Genomic DNA, 22339 nt, shown 5'->3' with positions numbered 1-22339 from the left:
TATTTGTCATTACTTTAACTTTGTCGTTTTAACACGTAAAACTCGTTTTTTACGTTTTGCTGTTGTCTTAATCGTAACATCAATTATATATTAATTTTTTTTATTACATATATATATATATATATATATATTGCTGAGAATGTAAAACCAGCATAAATATTTCTCAATGGAGCAAAGCACGAGATGCGATTATACAGCGCATCATTATGAGCGTATAAACGCAGACACCGTGTCGAGGGTATGTTCCTCTTCAAAATATAAAAGAATAACTCGCCTCTCCCTTGAGTTATCCTCGGATAACTTGACATAAGCAGAACGCGAATGGACGTCGGAAGCCGTGAGTTATCTGTGAGAACGTCACGGTCCATCACCCGCGGCTCCGACTCGCGGATGCTCTACTCTTGCACGTTACCATCTGCACGACACCGTTACCGCCGCACTGTGCGCTGCACTGCGCTTCAATGCGCTCCGAGTACGAATCGAGTTCTCTCGCACAATCGCGTCCGAGGTACCTACAAGATACCTTTGACCAGCCAGTCATCACTGATCAAAGCGTCCAGATAAGCGTCTAGATTGAAACACGATTCATTGCGATGTCTTTTCTATTTCGAGTTACCCGAGATATTTTTTATTTTTTTATTAACATAGATGACGATAGTATCATGAAACAAAGAATCAAGTCGCTGCGGGCTTTAGTTGCGGTTGCATTCACGATAATGCAAGTTATGATGAGTAATATTTAATTAATGCAAAATCAGAGATTAAAGTAAAACAAGATATCAAGGATATCCCAAGGTGCATCTACTTAATTTACAATGCAGATCATCTACGTACGGATTTTGCGATTTTTCTAGGCGAGGAGTTGCCAAGAATAATTGACCGAATCTCCGCATCAATTTCCATACGTTGTTCCATAAGTTACTCTCCGCAATTATGTAGTTTGCCTGTACATAATATGCAGCAGATGTATCTTCGGATAATTGCCGTAAAAGTTGTACATCTGATTGCGCCGTGACACACACACAGCATTATCATAAAACTTGTATCGAGCTTAGAAAGCGAATTCTCTCATAAATATGGAGAGAATTTTTCCTCGGTGAAAATTTACTCTGAATACGCATGTTTTCACAACAACACAAAGTCACGCACTACGGGGATTAAAATATCTCTTGGTCTCGAATATAAAAATCTTGCATCTTCAGTAGATCATCTTCCACAGTCTACGACATTCCGCTTCTGCGTTACGCGTCTTTGGAGCCGTTCTTTCCCGATGCTTGACTGTTACATTTCTTTCTCTACAGTTCTCACTTCTCGTGAATCGGCATTCGCCTTGTTCGAAGCGCAAAAACGCCAGTACAGGCGTAAAGAATGGTTCAGTTTTTCCAATTTCTAGTGGTCAGTTGGCTGTTGCCAACGGTGTCAATATTGATGTTGAATCTTCGACGTCCTCTTTGCTGCTTCGAATAGAGAATCTGCGTACAACACGCGAAATATAGCCATAGAGTAGTAGTTTCCCCGGATTGCACCGCAGACAATGATTAGCGGCTACGTCAAATTGATCTTGCGTCTAGTAGATAGCCACCGACTTTCACCCTGCATCTTCAAGTCGAGAAGAATATGCGTTCGATCTTTAGAGAGAAAGGCTGTACCTCAGACGTCTATGTGTTACTCGACCGTGTCTGCGATCAAAAAATCGCGATAAAGCGAGAGCCCATCGACAACGGGAAGTAATAATTGTGAGGCTTGCGCTCTCCCGTGCGCGATTCATGAAAATAATGATCGTTGTAGGTACTAGTTTTACAAGAAGGAACACGCGTTTCAACACGGCACCAAGATCGTCTTACAATGCGAATTCATTACAGCTTCCGATAGGCCTCGCTGCGATATTCCAGGATTAAGATCAAACTGGCGACGAGTTAATCGCTGTTACAAGAGCAGTTTTTCTTAATGCTCATTTGCTTGGAGAAAAAAGACTTGTGGACATTTCTCTTGTAATTTCTACGCTAATATCAATTAACAATTTGTAAGACGCCTTCACGGCCGATTAGCAGAAACGACCGGTTCCAGCCGCTAAACTCGCTCGCGCCTTTCAGCGGCTTCCGCGCCGAAAGACGAAAAGCATGAGCGAATCCCGGACGAACACGGGCTTACGTGCGTCTTACAGCGTGCCCGTGCCCGAGGATAGCACGACGGAGGAAGGAGTAAAGGAGGATTGGCGGAGATGCAGCTTAGGATTCCGAGTATACCCGAGTAGTTTCTGGTTGGTTGGTAAGTGGGACTAGCGGGGACTCATAGGCTCGGAGCGTCCTACGCGAGGCCGCAGTCGGGCGCAAACCCCGAAACAATCTCATCGCGGGTTTCCTTCGTCTTCACCGCACAGCGGCACAGCAGAACGGCCCTCGCAAACGGCGCAGCTCACCTCGTGAGAGCGTCGCTTCGGAACGCGGAAGAGGGTGCTACGCGCAACGCGGAACTACCATCGCGATCTTGGGTGCCGGTCCGAACCGCGTCAGCATAGCGCTGTCAAACGGTCCAGGATCTCGCGATTCGATTGCGGTGCGCGCTCTTGCAGGGTCGCGGCGCCTCCTCGACGGAAGATCAACCGAGGACGCAGGGGTCGACCAGTCGGAAGACCGAGACGATCGGGTGATTAGACTCGACCGGCCCGCCGGCTCGTCAGCGACGTGCTGGACTACGAGAGTACGTCTTCCTTCTTTTCCATCGAGAATCGCGGTCGAGGTCGCCGCTGAGGTCGCGGCCGAAGCGGAGCGAGGACGAAAGTCAGGGTCGAGGGTCAGCCCACCTACGCGCCGCACGAGGTACGAACTTGACGTTTTCGCATTATCGTTAATCAGGATGCGAGGTCAACGATGCGATGTACTTGGTGCCGCAAGTTCATGCGAGAGAGTTTACTTGACACTCGTGGGTCTAGAAATACATACACGTAATTCGTCATCAAGTTCGGTCTTTAACATTCTCTCTAGTTTCTATTCAATGAATCGAAATATGAATAGTGACGTCATTTTCTATCTATATTTGTAACTACTATTACACAATTGTTTGATATAACTAGTATTTATTTCTCGATTAATAAATTAATAAAATGACTGCTACATTTTTTGTCTTGACGTTAGGAAATCGTATCTCCAACTAAAGTGTCGTAACTAATGCTTCATCTTAATGAGATAAATTCGCGGTATCGCAGAACGCGATAATTAAAGATCGAGAAAGTATCGCAAATTTATGCATCGATTTGGTTTCTACGAGCGATACTCGGCCGAATCGATAATTCCGCCACGAGTAGATATTCCTTTGAAGGAACAACATTCCGATCGCAACCGCCGACTTTGCTCCTCGTATTTCCGTTACGATCTACGGAACGTGTCCAACTACCGGCGCTACCGATGCGAATCGAAGCAGTGGGTGTATTTCTTATTAAATATTCCAGATGCTGAACTCCTCGCGGTATTTTGCATACTTTTCACCGCGGATATCGTTTACTTCTCTTTGAGAAAAAACGGAAGAGCGTGACAATGACATATTACTGCCTCTCGGCGATTAAATCGCAAAACGAATTATTTCCAGCGTGAAAAAGAAATCTCATCCTACTTGTGTTATAAAAATAAACCAGTGTGTTCATATCTTGTGACCCTGATACTCTTACAAGTAAAGTCGTCTTACAGAAAATTATAATATATTAATACTATAAAAAACTAAAGGCTCGTTTTTTTCAATTAGTTCAAAGAAAGCGAACATATGGCATACGTTCCCTTGACATCACGTTGCGCCACAAGCAGCCTAACTATTCGCAATCTCGCTGTAGCGAATGACGTGACGATTGTGAGGTACAATGAACGCGGGGCTACACTAAGGAAAAGGGCTTACAGCATGTTAAGCCAATTTAACAGAAGACCCGTTAGACGGTACACGTCCGCGACGTTGACGCGGGTCTCTTTGTCTCTCGGTTGCGCATTTTGAATCGCGTGAAATCCTTTATGTGTCGCGCGGACGCGTAACGTGAGCGCGAACGTGAACGCGAGTGATTTTACGCGAGGTCCAACAGCACTTGGACTCACGTCCATCGCTAATTGCACGCTTTTGTGTACAGTCGACCGACAGTGCGCTTTCCTTTCGGTCTCGTTAGGCCGACAAATTGCCGAAACAAACGCACACGTCGTCCGTCAGTCTACAAGCACTCCTTTTTTCTTTATTTGCATAAGTAAATTAACGATCGTTATTTGGTACTCATTAACGGTGAAATTATTCGCCGCTCGCATGGGGCTGCGTATCGAATTGCTAATACGACGAAGGAATGCGTTCCAAATAGCATGTGAGAAAGGATACCGCATCCATCGCCTCCTGTATACAATTTCTTTTTTCACTTATTCACTTAATTGTGATTTATATCGCACAGCATTTCAGTGTCTCGTGTGACAGCGTAAACGCCTGCGTGGATTCATATCGTCTTATTCATTCTCTGAAAGTCTCATTCGCCCCACCAGGCGCCTCCGTCTCTCTGAACCATTTCTTCCGCGTCTTTCATTAAGAAAGTAATATAATTAACGTACTGTTCACATAAATATATTTAAAGCCGCGAGCCTCTAAAAACTTTGCGGCGTAAGCGTGGAAACTCGTTCTTAGTCCGCAAGATTATAAACGGTTTATTGTAGCGGCAGAACGCTACAGCAGAAGCGCGAGTACGAGACGTTTCCAAACAGCAGACATCTTTTATCGTGTCGTTTATTGCACGCTCCCCCGCAACAAATCTACATGTAATTGGGAGAGATTTGTTGCCTACTATTAACACGTTACGGCTTTCAAGCTTATCGATTATATTAAAATTCATCGATTAAAGCTTCATCGCAATGTTATACGTATAGTTATCCCGTCGTAACGATAAGTATTTCCATACCGCATTTTGATTTCCGTTATGCCAAGATAAGTGAGATTAGATACGCATCTACCGTACACATCCAGCAATGTGAGACACATTCTAACGAGGCATAACGCCTAATATCTGACGCCCGGAGCGTGCAGCGTCCGCGAGCAGTCCGGTACGGCCTTGCAAATGCAACCAGATAACGGCTCGTATGGTCGGTTTGTACCGAATGACCCAATTTCACCAGTGTCGTATGGCATACGTGCGATAACTGTTGCAGCACAAGACCGCGGACAAGATCGAGCACGCGAAAGGAAAATACGTAGGTAGGCGGGCAGATAAGCGGTCAGCTCGCCATGGACCAATGCGCGAACATCTGAGAGGACGAACAAATCGACACGTGCCTCACCCACTATCCCCCTTGTCCACCACCTCATCCCTGTCCTCTCGACACAGCTCTCTCGATTTGCTGGAGCGACAGTCGAGTTACTTAAATGGAAAAGAATATCGAGGATAAAAGTCCCGACGAACGCGAATGCCTTTTGATGAATTCCCGCTAAAGCAGAGTTTCGACCTCGTACTCATCAAAGGAGCACGGGTGAAAGGAAGGATGCTATAATTGAGGAATATCTCGTATACATTCCATGCAACGGAAGCTACACGATTCTCTAATCCATCACGCTACGATTGCATTAGATTGCAACATTCTGGTTGCAACGAGACTACCATCTCCGGGCAGCGAGTGCTACTGAACTTGACACGCGGCAATTACCTCGATCACGTTTTCACATTTGGTAGGCGCTGGGATAAAATGTATGTATATTTTCCGTGTTATTAAATCCGCATTAGCAAAACATATACTTTATTTACTTGTACAGCGACACGAAAAGTATCACGTGTATATAGAAAAGAAAAATTAGAAGAGAAACTGTAGACAAAAACTCGGTAACGGAAGAAAGGGAAGATCACGAGCTTGTTTTCCGTCCGCAATGGGACAACGAACGCTACGTATGTAACCGAAGTACCACATATATTCAGTTACAGAAAAATCTAATTACCGTTGCGAAAGTGAGAGCTCTACTCTGTTAAAGCTGTTCGGAAATAAACGCTATTTCAGACAGTAGATACATAATGGAAGATACGTTGCGTTCTATATTATCGCATCCGCACCGCGTAATCTCCGCAAACCGCAAAGATATACGATCTACGATCCTTTCTCCCATTTGATGATATCGTAGAAAAGCAAAAGTAATAATTTTTTAAGAGAGAGAGAAAAAGAGGAAGGGAAAATGTGAAGAAAAGTATTATATAACTGAGAAGGTTTCCATTAAACGCAAAAGTGAAAATAACCGTGAAAAATTATTTCTCTTTGAAAACGCTTCTTTTTGCCAAGGAGTTGAATTCACAAGAGTACTGCAATTATGTAATTATGTCACATTTCGCGTTAACTAACATAATTTCTATGTTATTTACAGGTTCTAAGTGATACCGAGAACTTTGTTGGCTGCTGCGGTATTACTTCTTAGAGAAGAATACTGTGCTGCACGTAGCAGTGAAAATACATTAGCGGAAGCAGCTTTTTTCTCATTAACATCAGTGTTAAGAATGCGGGCAATCAAGTGTTGCGTTTGGTTCGTGCTGCTGATGACGGCGTCGGCCGTGCCGGCGTCATCGAAGGGACGTCCCGACGATTCAGTCAAGGGAAAGAAAACCACGCCGATCACGCCCAGCGGAGGCAAGAATGCTTCGGTAATTACCGCGACCACGGCATCGAGACCGATCGCGAATGGAGCAACGATCCCGTACACGAAGAACGCCACGCTGCACTTATCGTCGCCTTCCTCGACAACGATTACACCGACGACAGCCACGGTAACAGCTGCGGAAACGGCAGCCGTTACATCCGCCACGACGATGCTGAAGGTACCGACCATCTCGGCAACAAGCGCGACAACGACGACGACACCGCCGTTGGCATCGTCCACGGTGACTCTCGCAGCGAACGCGACCTCCGGTGACCCGCAGGACGCCACAGGTTCCACCTTCACCGAGACATCCCCGAGGATAATCTCACCTACCCAACACACTTTGCTGTCGGCCACGGTGTTGTCCTCGAGGAAGTCTGCGGCTGCGGCCTCCGCCGCCGCAGTCACCGATGTCACGACCACTGCGCCTTTGACATCGGCCAAGGAGACCCGAGAGTCGCCCGGAAAGATTAGACCGCAAATCAAACTGACGACAAATTACACCAGCACCAGCGAGGTAAGTGCATTAATCCCTGACCGAGCAAACGGTCGACTGCCGCTGCTTTCCAACCGCGTATTGTTCCTCCTTTTGCCGTAACCGCCGGTCTCGACCATCCCGACACAGATTCCTGCTTGTAATTACTTTACATGATGGATAAGCGAATTACAACTTCGCCGAGATATCGAGTCTCTCGATTGGTTCACATTGATTTTTACCGATGCGTTGACGTATCTCGCAAGAGTCACAGGGACCTGTTTCACGTACGGCCGTTCCGCGATATGCAGAAACGTGAAACGATTTTCGAAACTCCATTCTATTCTGTACGGTTTAACGTAAAGATTGACGCAGCATGCCAACAATGACGGTGGATCTCGCGAGAAAAAACGGAAATCATGCGGAAGATAAACGGGGAAGTCTTCCGCGAGAAAATAGGAGAGAAAACCAGCGAAAAGAGGTTTTCTGTCGTGGTTTTTGTTTTTTTTTCCCGTTTCATTCACGCGTGTAACATAAATGCATTGATAAGTAACATATTTCATCACGTTTCACATCCGCCGTAACCCCGTGATTAGAATTCTTAATTTATGCCAGGAGAGAAACTGAACTTTTAAGCTCATCGAAGAATCTGCCACCATAAGAAAAAATTCCAGACCTTAATAGGAAGTTCTCAGGCGCCACAAATCGTTTTCAGAGTAGATCGAAAAGAAATGAAACAGGAAAAACCAAGTATGTGTGAGAAACTTCCCAATCCCAATAAAACTCCAGATTGCCAAGCCGGACGCGGCATAAAGTAAAACGCTAAGAATAATTTCGTATCAGAAAAAAAGTCACCCGCGCTTGCTCCGTTCTTGCTCGCTCTCCCTACTTTACAAGCGAGCGTAGCAAAGCGTGTACCCGATGATGCGCGATAGAAAGGAACCCAGATTCGAGTTATACAGCCGACATAGAAGATCGTATGGGGTTTAAGAAAAAAATCGCATATAGGTCGACCGAGAAAGTAGCGTATGTACGCCGCACATACTCCTTACGTAGAAAATACGTGTTCTACGTGCACCGCCGGGAGGACGGATACACGTGCAAAATAGCAAAAACGAGAAAGTAATCAGCATTCGGATACGAGTGGACGTACGGGATACGTCGTAATTATCGAAGTTAATCGAGTGTGTGCTCGTTCGTCGCTCATTCCTCGAGTGTGCGCGCGATAAGCGAGATGAATCAGGCAATTGGGTCACCTCGGGCGAATCTTTTCTAGCCAAAGGGAGACCTCATTTTTCTCGCAGTTGCATAAAACTTCTGCAGTCGGCTCTAATTTACATATTTTAAGACCACGTCTGATCCTCATCTCTTCTTCCTCTTCTCTCTATTATACGCATCTTCGCCGTGGTAACGGCGATACGTACCGATGGTCTGTGAAACCGTTGAATCATTTACGATGAAACAGGCGAATATAACGCATCTTGATTACAAACGGACGATTTTGTTCCGCGGAATACGGCGTGTGCGCCGCAAGATTGGCAAGCGAAGTTGCGAGATATAACGGACAGCGCGAGACATTAATAATAATTAAGCATTCTAACGTATCCGTGGTAAGTGTACGAACGCTAATGACGGCGTAAATCGCATATGCGATATTCCGCGTAATGGAATTATTGATCCATCCATCTGTTATGCCGCGAAATGCAAAACAACATAAGTAATATCCGCGCTATATGGGACGGCTATATATATCTATTGCTATATATATCTTGCAAAAAGATTCCTCGCATCGAGTAATTTTTACAATCCTACAATTTTCTAGTCGCATAAATGTATTAAATGCGTAATGCATTGCGTAATATGCGAATCGTACACCCACAGAAAAGATTTCTGGACTTAATGCTATTACTCTTTAATCTATCATAAAATAAGATCGCTATAGCGACAATCATATTTATTATTGAAAAGAAGCATATTTTAATCTTGAATAGAAAATTCTAAAATCTAGATTTAAATAATCTTGGTGCTATCTCATTAATTTTCTCAGAAGGATTTAGATAAAAATTTGTAGCAAGTTCACAATATTCTTGATTTAAGAATATTGTGAGATCTAAAAGACATCTTATTCTATTCTTGTAAGAGAATTTGTAGAATCTGCACAAAACGGCCAATATTTATGTGTTGTAATCGAAAATCGGAAAAGTGTTTCTGCGTTTCTGTTATTTACAATGAATAAGTGGAAATGTCTTATCTCGAATCTTATTTCTCAAGTAAGTATATTGTATATACTTACTTACATTTCCATATCTTTTAATATTTCTTGTAGAGTATTGCACTTATTCATTGTAAATAACAGAAACACTTTCTCGATTTTCGATTGCAACACATAAATATTAGCCGTTTTATCGGAATAAAGGACGCAGAAGCGCCGAGTCGACGAGCGACTGTGAGAAAATGATGCGTCGACATCGACAAAGCCTACTATAAAGTGGCGCTAATATCAAATTATTCTACATAGAAGAATATATAAGCATAAATTTGTATATGTTACTCTTGTCTCAAGACAGTAAGACAATCTTATTTAATTCGAGAGAGAAGAATAGAAATTACTGATTTAAATTAAAAATTGTTTATTTTCATATTTTTTATACCTGTAATACGATTAAATTAGTCAAGAATATTTTTCGTCTTGTTATCAGAAATCCTTTCTGAGGGTGTAGCGTTATCGTGGGTGTTACCATCAGCTATAAAAACGCATTCAATAGAAAGCATTTCAGTATTAAATCAGTAACGAAAGGAAAAAAGGCAAGAATTCTCTCCTATAATGACGACAAAAATAAAATATGCCTGCAATCAGAAATAAATCTAATTAACTTTAATTTCATTAATTCCCCATTCAGGTCGTAACACCGTCTGTGATATAATGGAGACAGGAAGAAAATTCAATTAACCACGGTTTAATTATCCGTGATTAATTGCATTTACTTCCTCTACCTATATTATAGTCAGTGCTATGATCTGAAGAGAAACAGAGAAAATTGCTTCTAAAGCGCGGTTAAAGTTAACCGACGTTGGTGAAACCGGCCGGGTCGGGACTTCGACGAGGATTAATTGGCCGTACAACGTGCGCTTACAACGCCTAGCCGAGTGAGTTTTGCAGTGAACTGGTACAAATGAACATACAATGTCCATGGAAAGAAGAGCTCGGGGCGTAATTGCGGGTTGTAGAGCCGCATAGCGTAAGGTGATACGAGTCACACCATTATTCATCTAATATCGAATGAAAATCGCTGGGAATTGTTCGCGTGCACGTGCTTCAATACCGAATACCGATTTCGCCCCGGATGTGGCGTATGGGAATTGGATATCTTCGCCACTAGGACGGGAAAAGTGAAGCAAGAGACAGCTATCTTGGCGTCGGGAAGAATCAACGCGCGCGCTTGGGATGTCTCCGGCTCCGGAGATTAAGTTGCGTACATTTTTCTTTACGATGCTGTCGCTTCTATAACGTTCATGCGGAAGCGGTTCCTCTCGCTTATACGGTATTCGCAAAAAGGAAGCACGCTTGGTCAGGCAAAATCATTACAGTACACAACGAATGTACACATTAGTCACGGATGTCTTAAAGTAATCGTATCTTGATCGCGTGTTGTTCGACTGAACTTCGACATGCTTGATACTGCGAAGTAAGTTCTTGATTTTCGCAGAGTGCAATAACACAATAACAGACTGCGCTCCACATGTATCTGTTACATAACCCTGCGGTTGAATCAACGCGATTATCATTACTGTACTTTCCTCTTAATGAACAATTACTAAATTACTAAGGTAATACACGCGGTAAGGCCAAGTGTCTTGCCTTAATCTGAAGCTCTTATCGGGGGCAGACACCTGGTTGATGTTACCCCGGAGTAGCGGTACAAGGTGAAACGATGAAATATCCTGCATACGCGATAAGTTTCCACGTAAAATTAAGTTGTAAAATAAAATGGACATATATGGAAGTTTCCACGTAAGCGTGGAACACTTTTACGGAGGCGTACTTTTTATTGCAACACATGCAATTAACTAGAAGTAGACCGCTAAACGTATTTAGATTAAAATAATATCGCTTCCTATGGATGCATAAGCCTCTTACTTCGATTGCGGATCGCGGAATCGCGGCAATGGGTTCTTAACGCGCAACAATATCGTACCGGCACTTCCTTACGAGTATTTCGGATGCCGTTTTAATTACCTACCCAATATTGGCATCGGTAAATGTATCCCAACATTCGCGGTTGGCCTTTCAGCAGCAACCTACGCCGTGTTTGCATACGATAGCGAGGAAGATAGAAATAGAGAACTTTGCTAACGGTCCCGAATAGGAATTTTGCCCTCGCTACGCGCGCTTCCGACTTACGCGTAACGGAGCGTTGCTGTAACACGAATTTCCTTAAGAAGACTATGAATATGCGATATAAATATATAATTTCAAAAATTATATCATCACGACTGGTAGTCGGTAACTACACAAAGTATCTGATACTTCCATTAGCATAAATTTGTTTCTTGACCGAAGAGAAACTGACGCATGAAAAGATAACTCGATTACCCTGGAATTAACAAATAGCCAGTTGATGCTACGTAACATTACGGTCGATATTCGATATTTGTTGCTTTACTTTCACGCGTTTCACCGAGGGATTAAGTAATTCTGTATATCACAAGATCTTACGAGAAAGTGCGCGCCATAATTGAAACAAGAGTAAGAGGACACGCACGTTACTTTTAATTTTTCGGTTAAGATTTAAATATTTAAAAAAAATGTGAAGGGAGCTCTCTCTTTCTCATTATACTTCTGTGACAGTGCATCGGGGCACTGAGCGTTATTTCGTGCGCGACTAATAATAGCGCTGGATGCTCGATGGTTTCTACACAGGCACTTAATCTAACAAAAACAACCATGAAAAGAGCGCAACGGTAAACGAACCGGGTTGGTTCGTTTCCTCAATGTTAATAATTGTATTGTAAGAATCTCGGAAACGCCGGCATCCGCGACGATTTGTCACGACGAACACGATATCCGAGACTGCAACCGCAGCGATTACAGTATCGGCTAATGATTCTCGAGGTTTTAAATGAATGCACAGCGCATCAATTATGTCGCATGTTGAGCCTTTTTCTTTTCCTCGCAACACCTGCGGCAATCTCGATAAGAAACGTTCTTTTTCTTTTTTCGTTGACTGGAAATAATGAATGAGATCAGGCCACACCGGAGATACTCCGATCCACGAAAGCCGTTCTTCATAATCGAACGATTTAATGAATCTTTGGCTTCAAACGCGGTTTTTTCTTTCCGTCAGTAATACCGAGAGACAAGCATGTTCGAAGATCGAGGGGACCATCGAGGCGACCCGCGCTTCGCGATGTCGAACGCATTAGCTCGACGAATCTACAAACGGCGAAAGGAGGGCGAGCGTTCACGGTCGTGACGCAAACGGATCAGCCGGTGCTAATATCGGTAGTGGAACGTGACGACGACGAGACGAAAAGAAAATGCAGATTCAGAAAATAAAAAAGAAAGATAGAGGAGAGAAAAAAAAAGGGAATACGGAAGAAGAATAGCCGTTGAGAGGAACGAGTAATAATCTGGTATCGCCATGGGTAATTTAGCACAGCCTATTCGTCAGTTTTAATCGATTCACTCTGCGCTACTTCGTACATTTGGCTACGAATAACGATTCGCGCGAACAATAAGCACACGAGCTCTTCTATTCGCATTTATGTGGAATAAGAATGACGAATCAATCACTGATTTCGTCTCGATCGGATCCTCACTGCGACCTGCTCAAGGAAGCTACAGGTGCTTTTCATATTTTCTATGTAACATGAAACAAGCATTGAACGAGAAAAGTGCAAGAAGAAGAGAAGATTATATGAAGAACGTGGTGTAATATCTCGGAAATATTTCTCTTAAAGTATTTCTCATATACTTCCTATCTTCGTTAGAATCCATTAAGAGTTACGATAGCATGAATATATTAATCAATAAATTACTTAAAAAAAGCAACGTTAATTAAATTAAAATTAGAATAAATTAGAGAGTAGGTTAGACACAAACGGGATGTCACAATCCAATATTTCCTATTCGATAACTGTTATTCATTGTTGCTATCCAGGTCTATCTTCATCATCTTCATTTCGTGCCTGTGAAGCTATACCGCTATACTAGTGAGTGATAAATTGGAGAACTTCTTTGTCGTAAAATAAACATCATACGCGCGCGCGGGCACGGAAGAAGAAGTAGGAAGATAAGAAAAGAAAAAAGCGGATCATCTGAAAGAAGAATCGCGCAAAGTAAATCCGACAAAGTGACCTCAGAGAACTCAAGAGAACGCAATCGCGTTTCGGTCAACGACCGCTTTATAAACGAGCGTTTTGTAGCCCGAGTCACGTGGTGGATTACACGGCACGCGATGACATTATTTTTGAAGTCGGGCGGTTTTACGCCTCTAGGTCGTCGGCTCCACTCGGCTCGAGCAAGAGGAGATCATCTGGAAAATGCGAAATCGGACAAACGACGCGGATCACCGCCGATTATGGTCAACGGTGGTATGGCTTGCGCGGCGTGGATGGCAGATCGAAAAAAATAGGAAAAAACAGGCGAAGTTCGCAAAGTCTCCAACGACTCCTGTAGGTCGAAATGACCCACAATTAGCGCGTTCACCCGTGACTGGTACCGAGAGCGATGCTATCGTCGAAACTTGAAACGGGGTATTTCGGACATGCTTCTCCGGGAAGCCATAGAGCGTCTTGTCAGCGTTCTTCCGCGAACGGCCGTCGTTTTTCCTTCATTCATGCTCGACCGACGGTTTACCGCAGGATGCAGCCAAGACAAATTCCCAAGACCAACAGTACCTGATCCTTCTCTGTTAAAGACATCGCTGATTTTACCCCGGTTAACGTCCCGCAGATTAGCGGTCGCGTTCCCTACATTTTGCTTGCAAGATACAAAAAAATACCGTCTTATTTTTTTTTAATATACCGCGAGACGTGTATCTGTTGTCGGATCAGACTGATCTATTTCAGTAGCCACGATCCAAGTTTCAACAATCCCTGCGTTAAATAATCTAAGAAACATGCGTAACAATACCGCAAATGCCGATAGCTTCCTCAATCTTCTTTTGAAGAGCGAATACTAAAACCAACGACCGGGATACGCGGCGAACTATTTATATCGCTGTTCTGCAGCATTTCGAGGATAGGATCGCACGAAATGATAGCGACATAAACGAGTGGTAAACGAGGTAAACGATACGCCATAAAGAAGACCAGGATCAGGCGAAGGCGAAGAGACCCATCGTCGATGGCGCATAGCCTCACGTTCCAGGAAGTTGGCTGGCAGTTGGATATCCGTACGGACCATCTTGTACCCCATCGATACAGCGTTTGCCTTCGCCTGCCCGTGGCCTTTCTTTCGTCTTTTCTCTCATTCCGAGCGTACCGCTTTTTTTGCCCATCTTATTTCTCTCCGTGGTCGGCTTCCTTTCCATACATAACAATCTCTATCACGCGATTGGCACGTACAACTTCTCCACGGAATACATGTCTTATTTCACGAGAAAACAACTCGTCATTTTTGAATTAATCATTTTAAATCGAAAATCTAAAACTGTTTGATCAAGTTTTTCATAGAAGATCTTTGTGCCGCGTGTTAAATATTAGCATTTATTTTGTGACAACGAACGCATTCTCTCCTCGAGCAAGTTCGATATTTTACGATACTGGGTCAATATTAGAACGGAAATCAGTATTTCGGATCGCGTTTCTATTTTGTACATTCAATATCTTAATTATATATCTTAATCAGTAAACACAATATATAGGATCATAAAGGGAAAGTGCAAATCAACGAAGTGAAAAGTCGCACAATCGCTTCGTGGCACAGAAACATTGTTAATAAGATACTGAGTACAACATAGCCTCGTTTACGATGAAATTATGGTGCAATAACAATGCACAATTCAATCTAAATACGCATCTATGCACGGCTATGAGGCGATGTCATTTTCATTATCGACCTAAATTAAGAAGCCTATATTCTCTCTAGAAAATATCTCATTTCTAAAAAAGAAACATCTCTTCGTAAAGAATAAGTTCCGATTACACCGAAGACTACAATTACGTCAGTCGATGAGAAAACGTGAAAGTTTTTAGAAGAATTCCTATGATCCTAGTACGAGATCGAACCCGTGGATTCGTGTGTGCTTGTTACCCGGAAAATGATTGCGCGATAGGATGCGCATAGTTGTATGTTCTTTCCCCGTAAACCACGCGATACGCGATACATTGCTGCGGTATTGCCTCAAAGTACAAAGCTTAGTCGGATGCGTCAATTTGCAGACCGGGGTACGACTGCCGGAGGGAGCAAGTGCAGCGCTCGCGAAACCAACCAAGTATCACTACTATCCGCACAACCAACACATCTACTTGCTACCGGAATGCGCCGTTCAACAAGTGTGCAATGCCGTTTACGTCCGACTGAACTTCACGCAACCCCTATGCGCCTGTCCCGGAAGATATCGGGATCCTTGCAGCGCATCCTTGGACAGCGACGATCTGCACACAACCGAGCTAGTAACCGATCCACGAACCAAGGTTGGTGAAAAGAAAATCTGCTCTATCTGCTCGACAGCTTTTCTATTGTAAATAAAATATAGGAGAAAATTAAATCTAAAAAGAATGACTTAGGAGACCCAAATCTTTTTTTTTAATTGAGGCGACACTGAATCATCCTGAAACTGTCGCACGTTTACGCATTACGAATAAAAATGTGTGCGAAATTGAGCTCCTCGGGCCTGTAAAACTAAAAGTTACCGTTTCGTGCGTTTTATTCTAGCGTTTAACGCGTTCATCTGTTACGGGAACGGTACCGAGGCATGGCGCCATTCCCGGCATGACCGGCTAGGAGAATCTCGGCGCTCTTAACACGAGTTTCCTGCCGTGAGAAAAACTCGTTCACTTTCGTTCGGTGTACTAACCGTGACTTACATGCTGACGAATCAGTTTCGGAAGGATTCGATACGCGGAAGTACACGCGAGCTTGAATATTCGGTACAAATATCGCGCACTTTCAAGCTTGCAAAGTGTAAATAACTCTTTTCTCTTAATCGTTTGACGATTTTATAATTATAATGTGCCGAGCATATTGAGTTCAATTATATTATCACATGTGTATATCCTCACGCATATTATGTATAATAATATAGATGAATTAATTCATTTAATCAGAAAGACCTATAAAAGTATCGCTCATTATGGTCATATTTGTTTCAGGCCTTGACCTTAGTGAAAACGTGCGAGCCGGTTGCCGAGATGCGAGAATGCAGAGCATCGAGAGACTGGTCTTTGTTGGCATTGCAGAATGTGCGTACGGGAAAGTCCCATTATCTCGTAATATGTCGGTGTCCCGACACAAACATACTCGGTAAGCAGCAAAGTTCTAATTTGATTTAACATCTCAGATCCAAAAATTGAACAAAAACTAACGATTTTGTAACGAAAGCACTCAGAATCGTCATACTGTACTTTCAAGATGATATGGAAATTCCTGAAATCTTTCATAAATTATTTCATCAAAGGAGCATCAAACTCACATAAAATTTAGTGATACAGTAACGAATCTCATATCATATTTGATTCGCGAAGAAATAAATTCTCCTAGTTTATGTGATTAAGTGTAGAGTTCTATGTTCCTTCGCAGAGGGGCCTATGAGCCACGATCAGCCAACTTATGCCAGCGTCCCGGGTATTCGAGTGTACGGAATGATGTGCGTGCAAGGAAATAGAAGAGGTCGACCGCTGCGATACGCGCGCAGTATTTCAGGTACGCTAATTCTAAATGTCGTATAATTTTTCGAAACTCCTTTGTTCCGGCTTTCTCGCGGATGCGAATTTTGTAACTAACGTACGTTTGATATGTTACTAGGACACTTAGAGAACGAAGAGAAACCACGCTTCCCTTGGCACAAGGTGCGACAGTTGATGGCGACGTCGTCTTTCTGGGAATAGCTTTCGACACGATATCCCACCCCATATCTGCCATCGACGAAAATTTAAACATTAATTTATAATACTACTATATTTATAATTTCCTGAGACACTCTCTCAAAAATCTCTCGCTCGGACTCTTCTTTTTTTTTATATTTTCATCTTGTCACTTTTGCGTTTTCTTAACTCTCAAATAGTCGTGCAAGAGTAAAAAGTCAATTCAGACTTATCATATAAAGTAAATCAAACAAAATTAATATTAACTAAATATCATTTCAATTTTATTTATAATTTCCTTAGACGTTTGCTGACTTATTTTTGAAAAATGATGACAAGTATCGATTTTTGAAAATTTTGTTTTAGCGTATGCGTATACACATGCATACACATACTCCAGCACGTCCATATGAGAGTTGATAGTTGAAATCATTTATGTGGCTTGTATTATCGTATTTACTTAATATCGTATCTACTTAAATATTCGTTGTAAGCGTATTTATTGTTCATGGTTTCTATATTTGTAATTTGAACTACTGATTAATTACACACGATACTTTAATAAATAATTATGTGAAAAGAACGAACGGCTTCGCCGTTCCATAACAACATAAAGGAACTGATTGTGCGTGATTAAAAAAAAACAAAAGAAAATAAGGAATATATTGTACCTGAATTTTCGCAACCCGTTAAATCGATTACCTAAATCTTTTTTCTCGTTTTATCCAATTTTCCAAATTAGAATCAACTTATTAATTTGTAATGCATCAATGTGGATATTTTTACGCGCTTATAGCTGCGTGATCTAAAGAAGAATCAAAATATGCTCGTTGCGCGTATACAGGGATTCAAGGATACATGGACTTACAAATAAGAGCGGTTGGTCAATCATATTATATTACTCACCGAGAACGTCCGAATTGGATAAAACGCTGCAGCTGTACATTGCAGTCATCAATCGGGCATGCCGTAGACTAAAAATCCGTCGACAACCGTCTTTACACGCTGACATCAATTGACCACTCAAATTTCCCTGACTGCTGCTGTAATCGCTGCAAACACATATATAAACATGCGTTATTATTTAATGCAAGTAATGTTTAATTAAAATAGTTAAATTTTTAAATGGTAATAATGGCGCGATCAAATCTGACTTCTTTATTTGCTTAATTCCATTCCTACACTGTTTAAAGCATCTATTGCACCATAACTAGAAATGTTTTCCCCAAAAAAATAATTGCAAAACGCATTTACCATTTAAAGCAGCATTTTTTAATCAAAGATGATATTTTATTTATATTTTTTTATATTATTTATATTTTACATAATGATTTCTTAACTAGTGATGCACACTTACCTGTGTGAAGAATCAAAAATTTCCCATTTCTTCAAAATGAAACAGACACCCATCATGAGCTCTTCGCATAAAGGACCAGCCAATGTAGCAAGCTGGAATCCATTGACTATGTTGCTGTCGTATCTGAAATAATTTTATACAAAAATAATATGTATTACTATCACTTGGAATAAGTCTCAGAGGATAAGTCGCAGTCTATATATCTTTTTTATTCTTCCTTTATGTATATTATTTATTACATTTACTGTGGTATATTTATATTAAATTACGTTCATACATGTTCATATTGTGTTCGATTTTTAATTTATCAATTGCATTCCAAGATATGCATGCGATAATAATCTCTTGCGTTAATTACAGAATATGCAAAATACTCACATAGCACGGGGATCGATGTTTGTGCTTCGCTGCTCCCAAAATTTCTTCTGTTTGTAATCCGTCTCGTTCAACAGGATATTGAGTCCGCATTTTCGGGGACCGAATGACCATATTTTATCTAATACGTTACCCCTCCATCCCGCCTCGAGAAAAGCTGCCTCCAATTCATTTTTGAATATTTTTATTTTCTTCTGCTTCCTGTCGGATATGGATTTTTCGTTCGGTTGACTCTCATCAAAAAAGAGACTCTCGTGCTCTCCATTCTCTTCTATAGATTTATCACAATAACTATCTAACAATTTTATTAGCTTTGCGTTTTTCTCCAATAGTTTCGTCACATTCTCCGGAAGAGGTTTCGCGTCTATCTCGAAGCGACATTGCCGATTGTACGTCCACAGTTCGAGGCTGACATGATCCGTCTTCTTCTTCTCAATCGCTTCGTTCATCATGTCGAGCTTTGGAGGTGGCACTATAGTCTCGCGGAATGGCACAATTGGTTCCGACACATTGATATCTATCTTGGCGTACTTCAATTTAAGATCTTCCAAGCACCTCTCCAAGTGAACCTCGCCGATCGTGCTCAGGATAATTTCACCGTTCTCTTGCATGTGCACGAGAGCACAGGCGTCTGCCTGGTTCAACAGTTTCAAGCCGCTGATGAGCTTCGGTAAGTCGTTGGGATGCGTCGGCTCCAGAGCTACCCTTAAGATGGGAACCGCGAGGGAGGTCAGCTCCGTGAACGAGGGACAGGCAATCGTCGTGGAAAGAGTCGCGGTCTTCAGTACGTGCTCTTCTAAGCCGCCGATGCCGAAGACGTTACCCGCTGGTATTTCGTTCACTGCTACGAGCTCTCTCCCCATGAGAGTGTACAATTTTCCTATCGTCACTTTCGTGACATGCCTTCCAGGTTTCAGGTCCTTAAGCACAAGCGACGGATCTATTCTCTCGCCCGCTCTCTCGCGTTCCAGAGCGACGCCGGGGTCATGTTTCGGTCCCAGGACGTACAGCTCATCGCCGATCTTTATAGTCCCCGAGTATATCCTGGCGAAAGCTACCAATATGCTGTCCGATTTATCAGTGACCTCTTCTTCTTCATGCTTCGCGTCCTCGTCGTTATTATAGCTAGTATTGCACGTACCCCCTTCTTGATTCTCTACGGGTTTTTGCATCAACCGCTCCCGATGCCTCTGTCGGACGATCTCTCTTTTCTCTGACAATTCCTCCGCTGTCAATAGTTTCAGTCTGTTCTCAGGCAGCATGTCTCTATCTACTGGAAACATTTTCGACACGAATACGATAACCGACGCCTGCCGCGGATCGCACGATAGGAATGTGGTTTTGAGTTGTTGAGTCTCAGGAGGTAGTGCTGAGAAATCGCCGTTTCCACTTAACAACCGTTCAATTTTTTCACTAGTTAAATTATGTGGTGCTGGAATCTCCTCGCATACCATGTCCAGGCAAATTTGTGCTAGGGGAAGCCACTGCGAGTAAACAGCTTGCAATTGTACTCTCGGGTCCGTGTGTCTCATGTCTCGCGTTGACAATTTAACATTCAACTTTTCAGTCATGGCCAGCAACTTATTCTTGTCTTTGCGTATCACCACAGTCTCGTACAGTAGCCAAATATTGTCTAAAATAAGTTGCACAAAGAGCGGTTTCTTCGCTTTTTCTTGAGCTCCTTTCATGATCCTCTTGGTTTTGTTGTTCAGGTAAAAATCTCCCCATAACGTTTTACACAGAACTCTCTCACTAAATCCTAATTTATTTGAATAAATCTTGGCAAATTCTTTTATACTAAATCCCCAGCCATCAATTGCACTAGTAAATAAAACGTTTCCTTGCTCCGGGGAGAAATATAAATTCGAGTCGTCTACCTCCTCCAACATCGATTGCCAATCGGCCAAATCTCTTTCGTTCACCTTGTCCGACCGGCTTGTAACTGTCTTCTCTCTGTCCTCGCGTTCCATAATATCACTCGCGAACAGCTCTCCCGTAATAGCATTTACCTGCTCCAAGACTTGCGTCAAACGGATGTAAGCATCCAACGATGTCAATTTCATTTCCGTGATCAATCTGTCTATTTTATTAAGTACTAAAATAGGCTTCAGACCTTCGATATACGCTATAGATAGGGCGCTACGTGTCTGAGGACATACGCCTTCCACTACATCGACTATGATGAGAGCTCCGTCACAGAGCCTGACGGCTGTCGATACCTCGGAGGAGAAGTCTACGTGCCCTGGGGAGTCAATTAAATTTATCACATGATCCGTTTCGTTGTACATATGGTAGAGCGTTATGGAGCTGGATTTCATTGTGATCCCACGTATCTGTTCATCCGGCCTACTGTCCAAATAGCGAAGCTTGCCAGCCAATTTGTGAGAGATGATACCGTTACTCGCGACGAGAGAATCCGCCAGAGTGGTCTTCCCATGATCTACGTGTGCCAGTATACAAATATTCCTGATACGCTTGGTATCAGCTTGAATATCGTTGAACCTCTCCACAGTGATACGACGCATTGTTAGCTGGATAAAATAATCAAAATAAATATGAAACGTCGGGCAGTGTATACAAAAATATGTATATATGCATATATATTCACGTTTAAACTATGAGCGAAATCGTAATCGCGGCAACGAGAAACAGTGAGCGTATTGGTGCACATACAATATATATACGTAGAAAAACCATGAGTATAGACTATCTATTAAAAAAATAAGTTAATCTAACCGATCGAATTCACATACGCAGTCGCAGCAAACACTATTTCACTTTATTCTGTCTCCAAAGCGCATAAGGTTCGTCGAACGCGAGAATGTATCGTAGGTTGAACGGCCTCGTTGTCGTCGTGCGGAACATGCCAGCGGACATCGGTTATCGGCGCGATGGAACACACACGGGGGACGTGCGTACGAGCACGGGCAGAATATCTCCTTTCGTCGACGCTACGTGCGATACGCTCTCGATCGGGTAGCCGAAAACGACGTAACACGGATCGGCACTTGCGAGTCTAAGAGGTTAGGCGCATCAACGTGACGTCACGCTTGCCGTTCGCTCCTACTTGCTTCGCGTATCTCTACGCGATCGGCTCTCCACGAGGCTTCTGCTTGCGACAAAGCGATCCACGTCTTCGATCAGGGCGATTTTCCCTTCGCACCGAGCACGTTCAACAGTGGTTACCCGCGGATCGCGAAGATGGGCACGGCCATGTTGCTCTAGCATGCGCAGACGCGCGAATTTAGCATGCATGCGTACTTTTCAAGCGAAGTACTTTTTTTTAACATTCAAGCGGGTTAATTTTATTCGTAGAGGAAAACCGTCGTCTTTTACACTCGCAATGATACAAACAAGATAAATGAGTTAAGATCGACGAAAAGATGGAAATGAATAGATACAGTAAACTTGATCCTAGCACTTCCGCGAATGTGAAATAAGCATTTTATGTATATCTTTCCGAGACACGGTGTTTCTTT

General features: G+C 42.7%; 2 protein-coding genes across 5 annotated transcripts in view; one reads left to right on the top strand and one right to left on the bottom strand.

Annotated features, from left to right (window-relative positions):
- Window positions 1-22109, bottom strand: part of LOC105280434 (elongation factor-like GTPase 1) — a 31879-nt gene extending 9770 nt beyond the window's left edge. Inside the window, exons 1-4 of one of the 3 annotated variants that reach the window (XM_011340999.3) lie at window positions 21469-22109; window positions 18864-21391; window positions 18486-18608; window positions 18035-18180 (exon numbers count right to left, since the gene is read on the bottom strand). In XM_011340999.3, coding sequence (XP_011339301.1) covers window positions 18035-18180; window positions 18486-18608; window positions 18864-21391; window positions 21469-21531 — 2860 coding nt within the window. In that variant the 5' untranslated portion in view covers window positions 21532-22109. The remainder of the gene's footprint in view (window positions 1-18034; window positions 18181-18485; window positions 18609-18863; window positions 21392-21468) is intronic. The other 2 variants (XM_011341000.3, XM_020032003.2) reach the window with 2 other exon arrangements.
- LOC105280432 (cell wall protein DAN4) lies at window positions 531-17822 on the top strand. Of its 2 annotated transcripts, XM_011340997.3 has the most exons (6): window positions 531-2819; window positions 6355-7141; window positions 15485-15739; window positions 16418-16568; window positions 16845-16967; window positions 17070-17180. In XM_011340997.3, exons 2-6 carry the CDS (start codon window positions 6485-6487, stop codon window positions 17150-17152), a joined length of 1269 nt encoding a protein of 422 aa, XP_011339299.1. In that variant the 5' UTR covers window positions 531-2819; window positions 6355-6484; the 3' UTR covers window positions 17153-17180. The 2 variants fall into 2 exon arrangements, with proteins under 2 accessions (XP_011339299.1, XP_026829825.1); XM_026974024.1 differs by having other exon boundaries at window positions 619-7141; window positions 17070-17822.
- Window positions 22110-22339: the final 230 nt, after the last annotated feature.

Source organism: Ooceraea biroi, chromosome 1 (genome assembly GCF_003672135.1).
Source record: "Ooceraea biroi isolate clonal line C1 chromosome 1, Obir_v5.4, whole genome shotgun sequence".
Lineage (NCBI taxonomy): Eukaryota > Metazoa > Arthropoda > Insecta > Hymenoptera > Formicidae > Ooceraea > Ooceraea biroi.
Note: the sequence above shows the minus strand (reverse complement) of the source record. Positions and strands in the feature narration are given on the sequence as shown.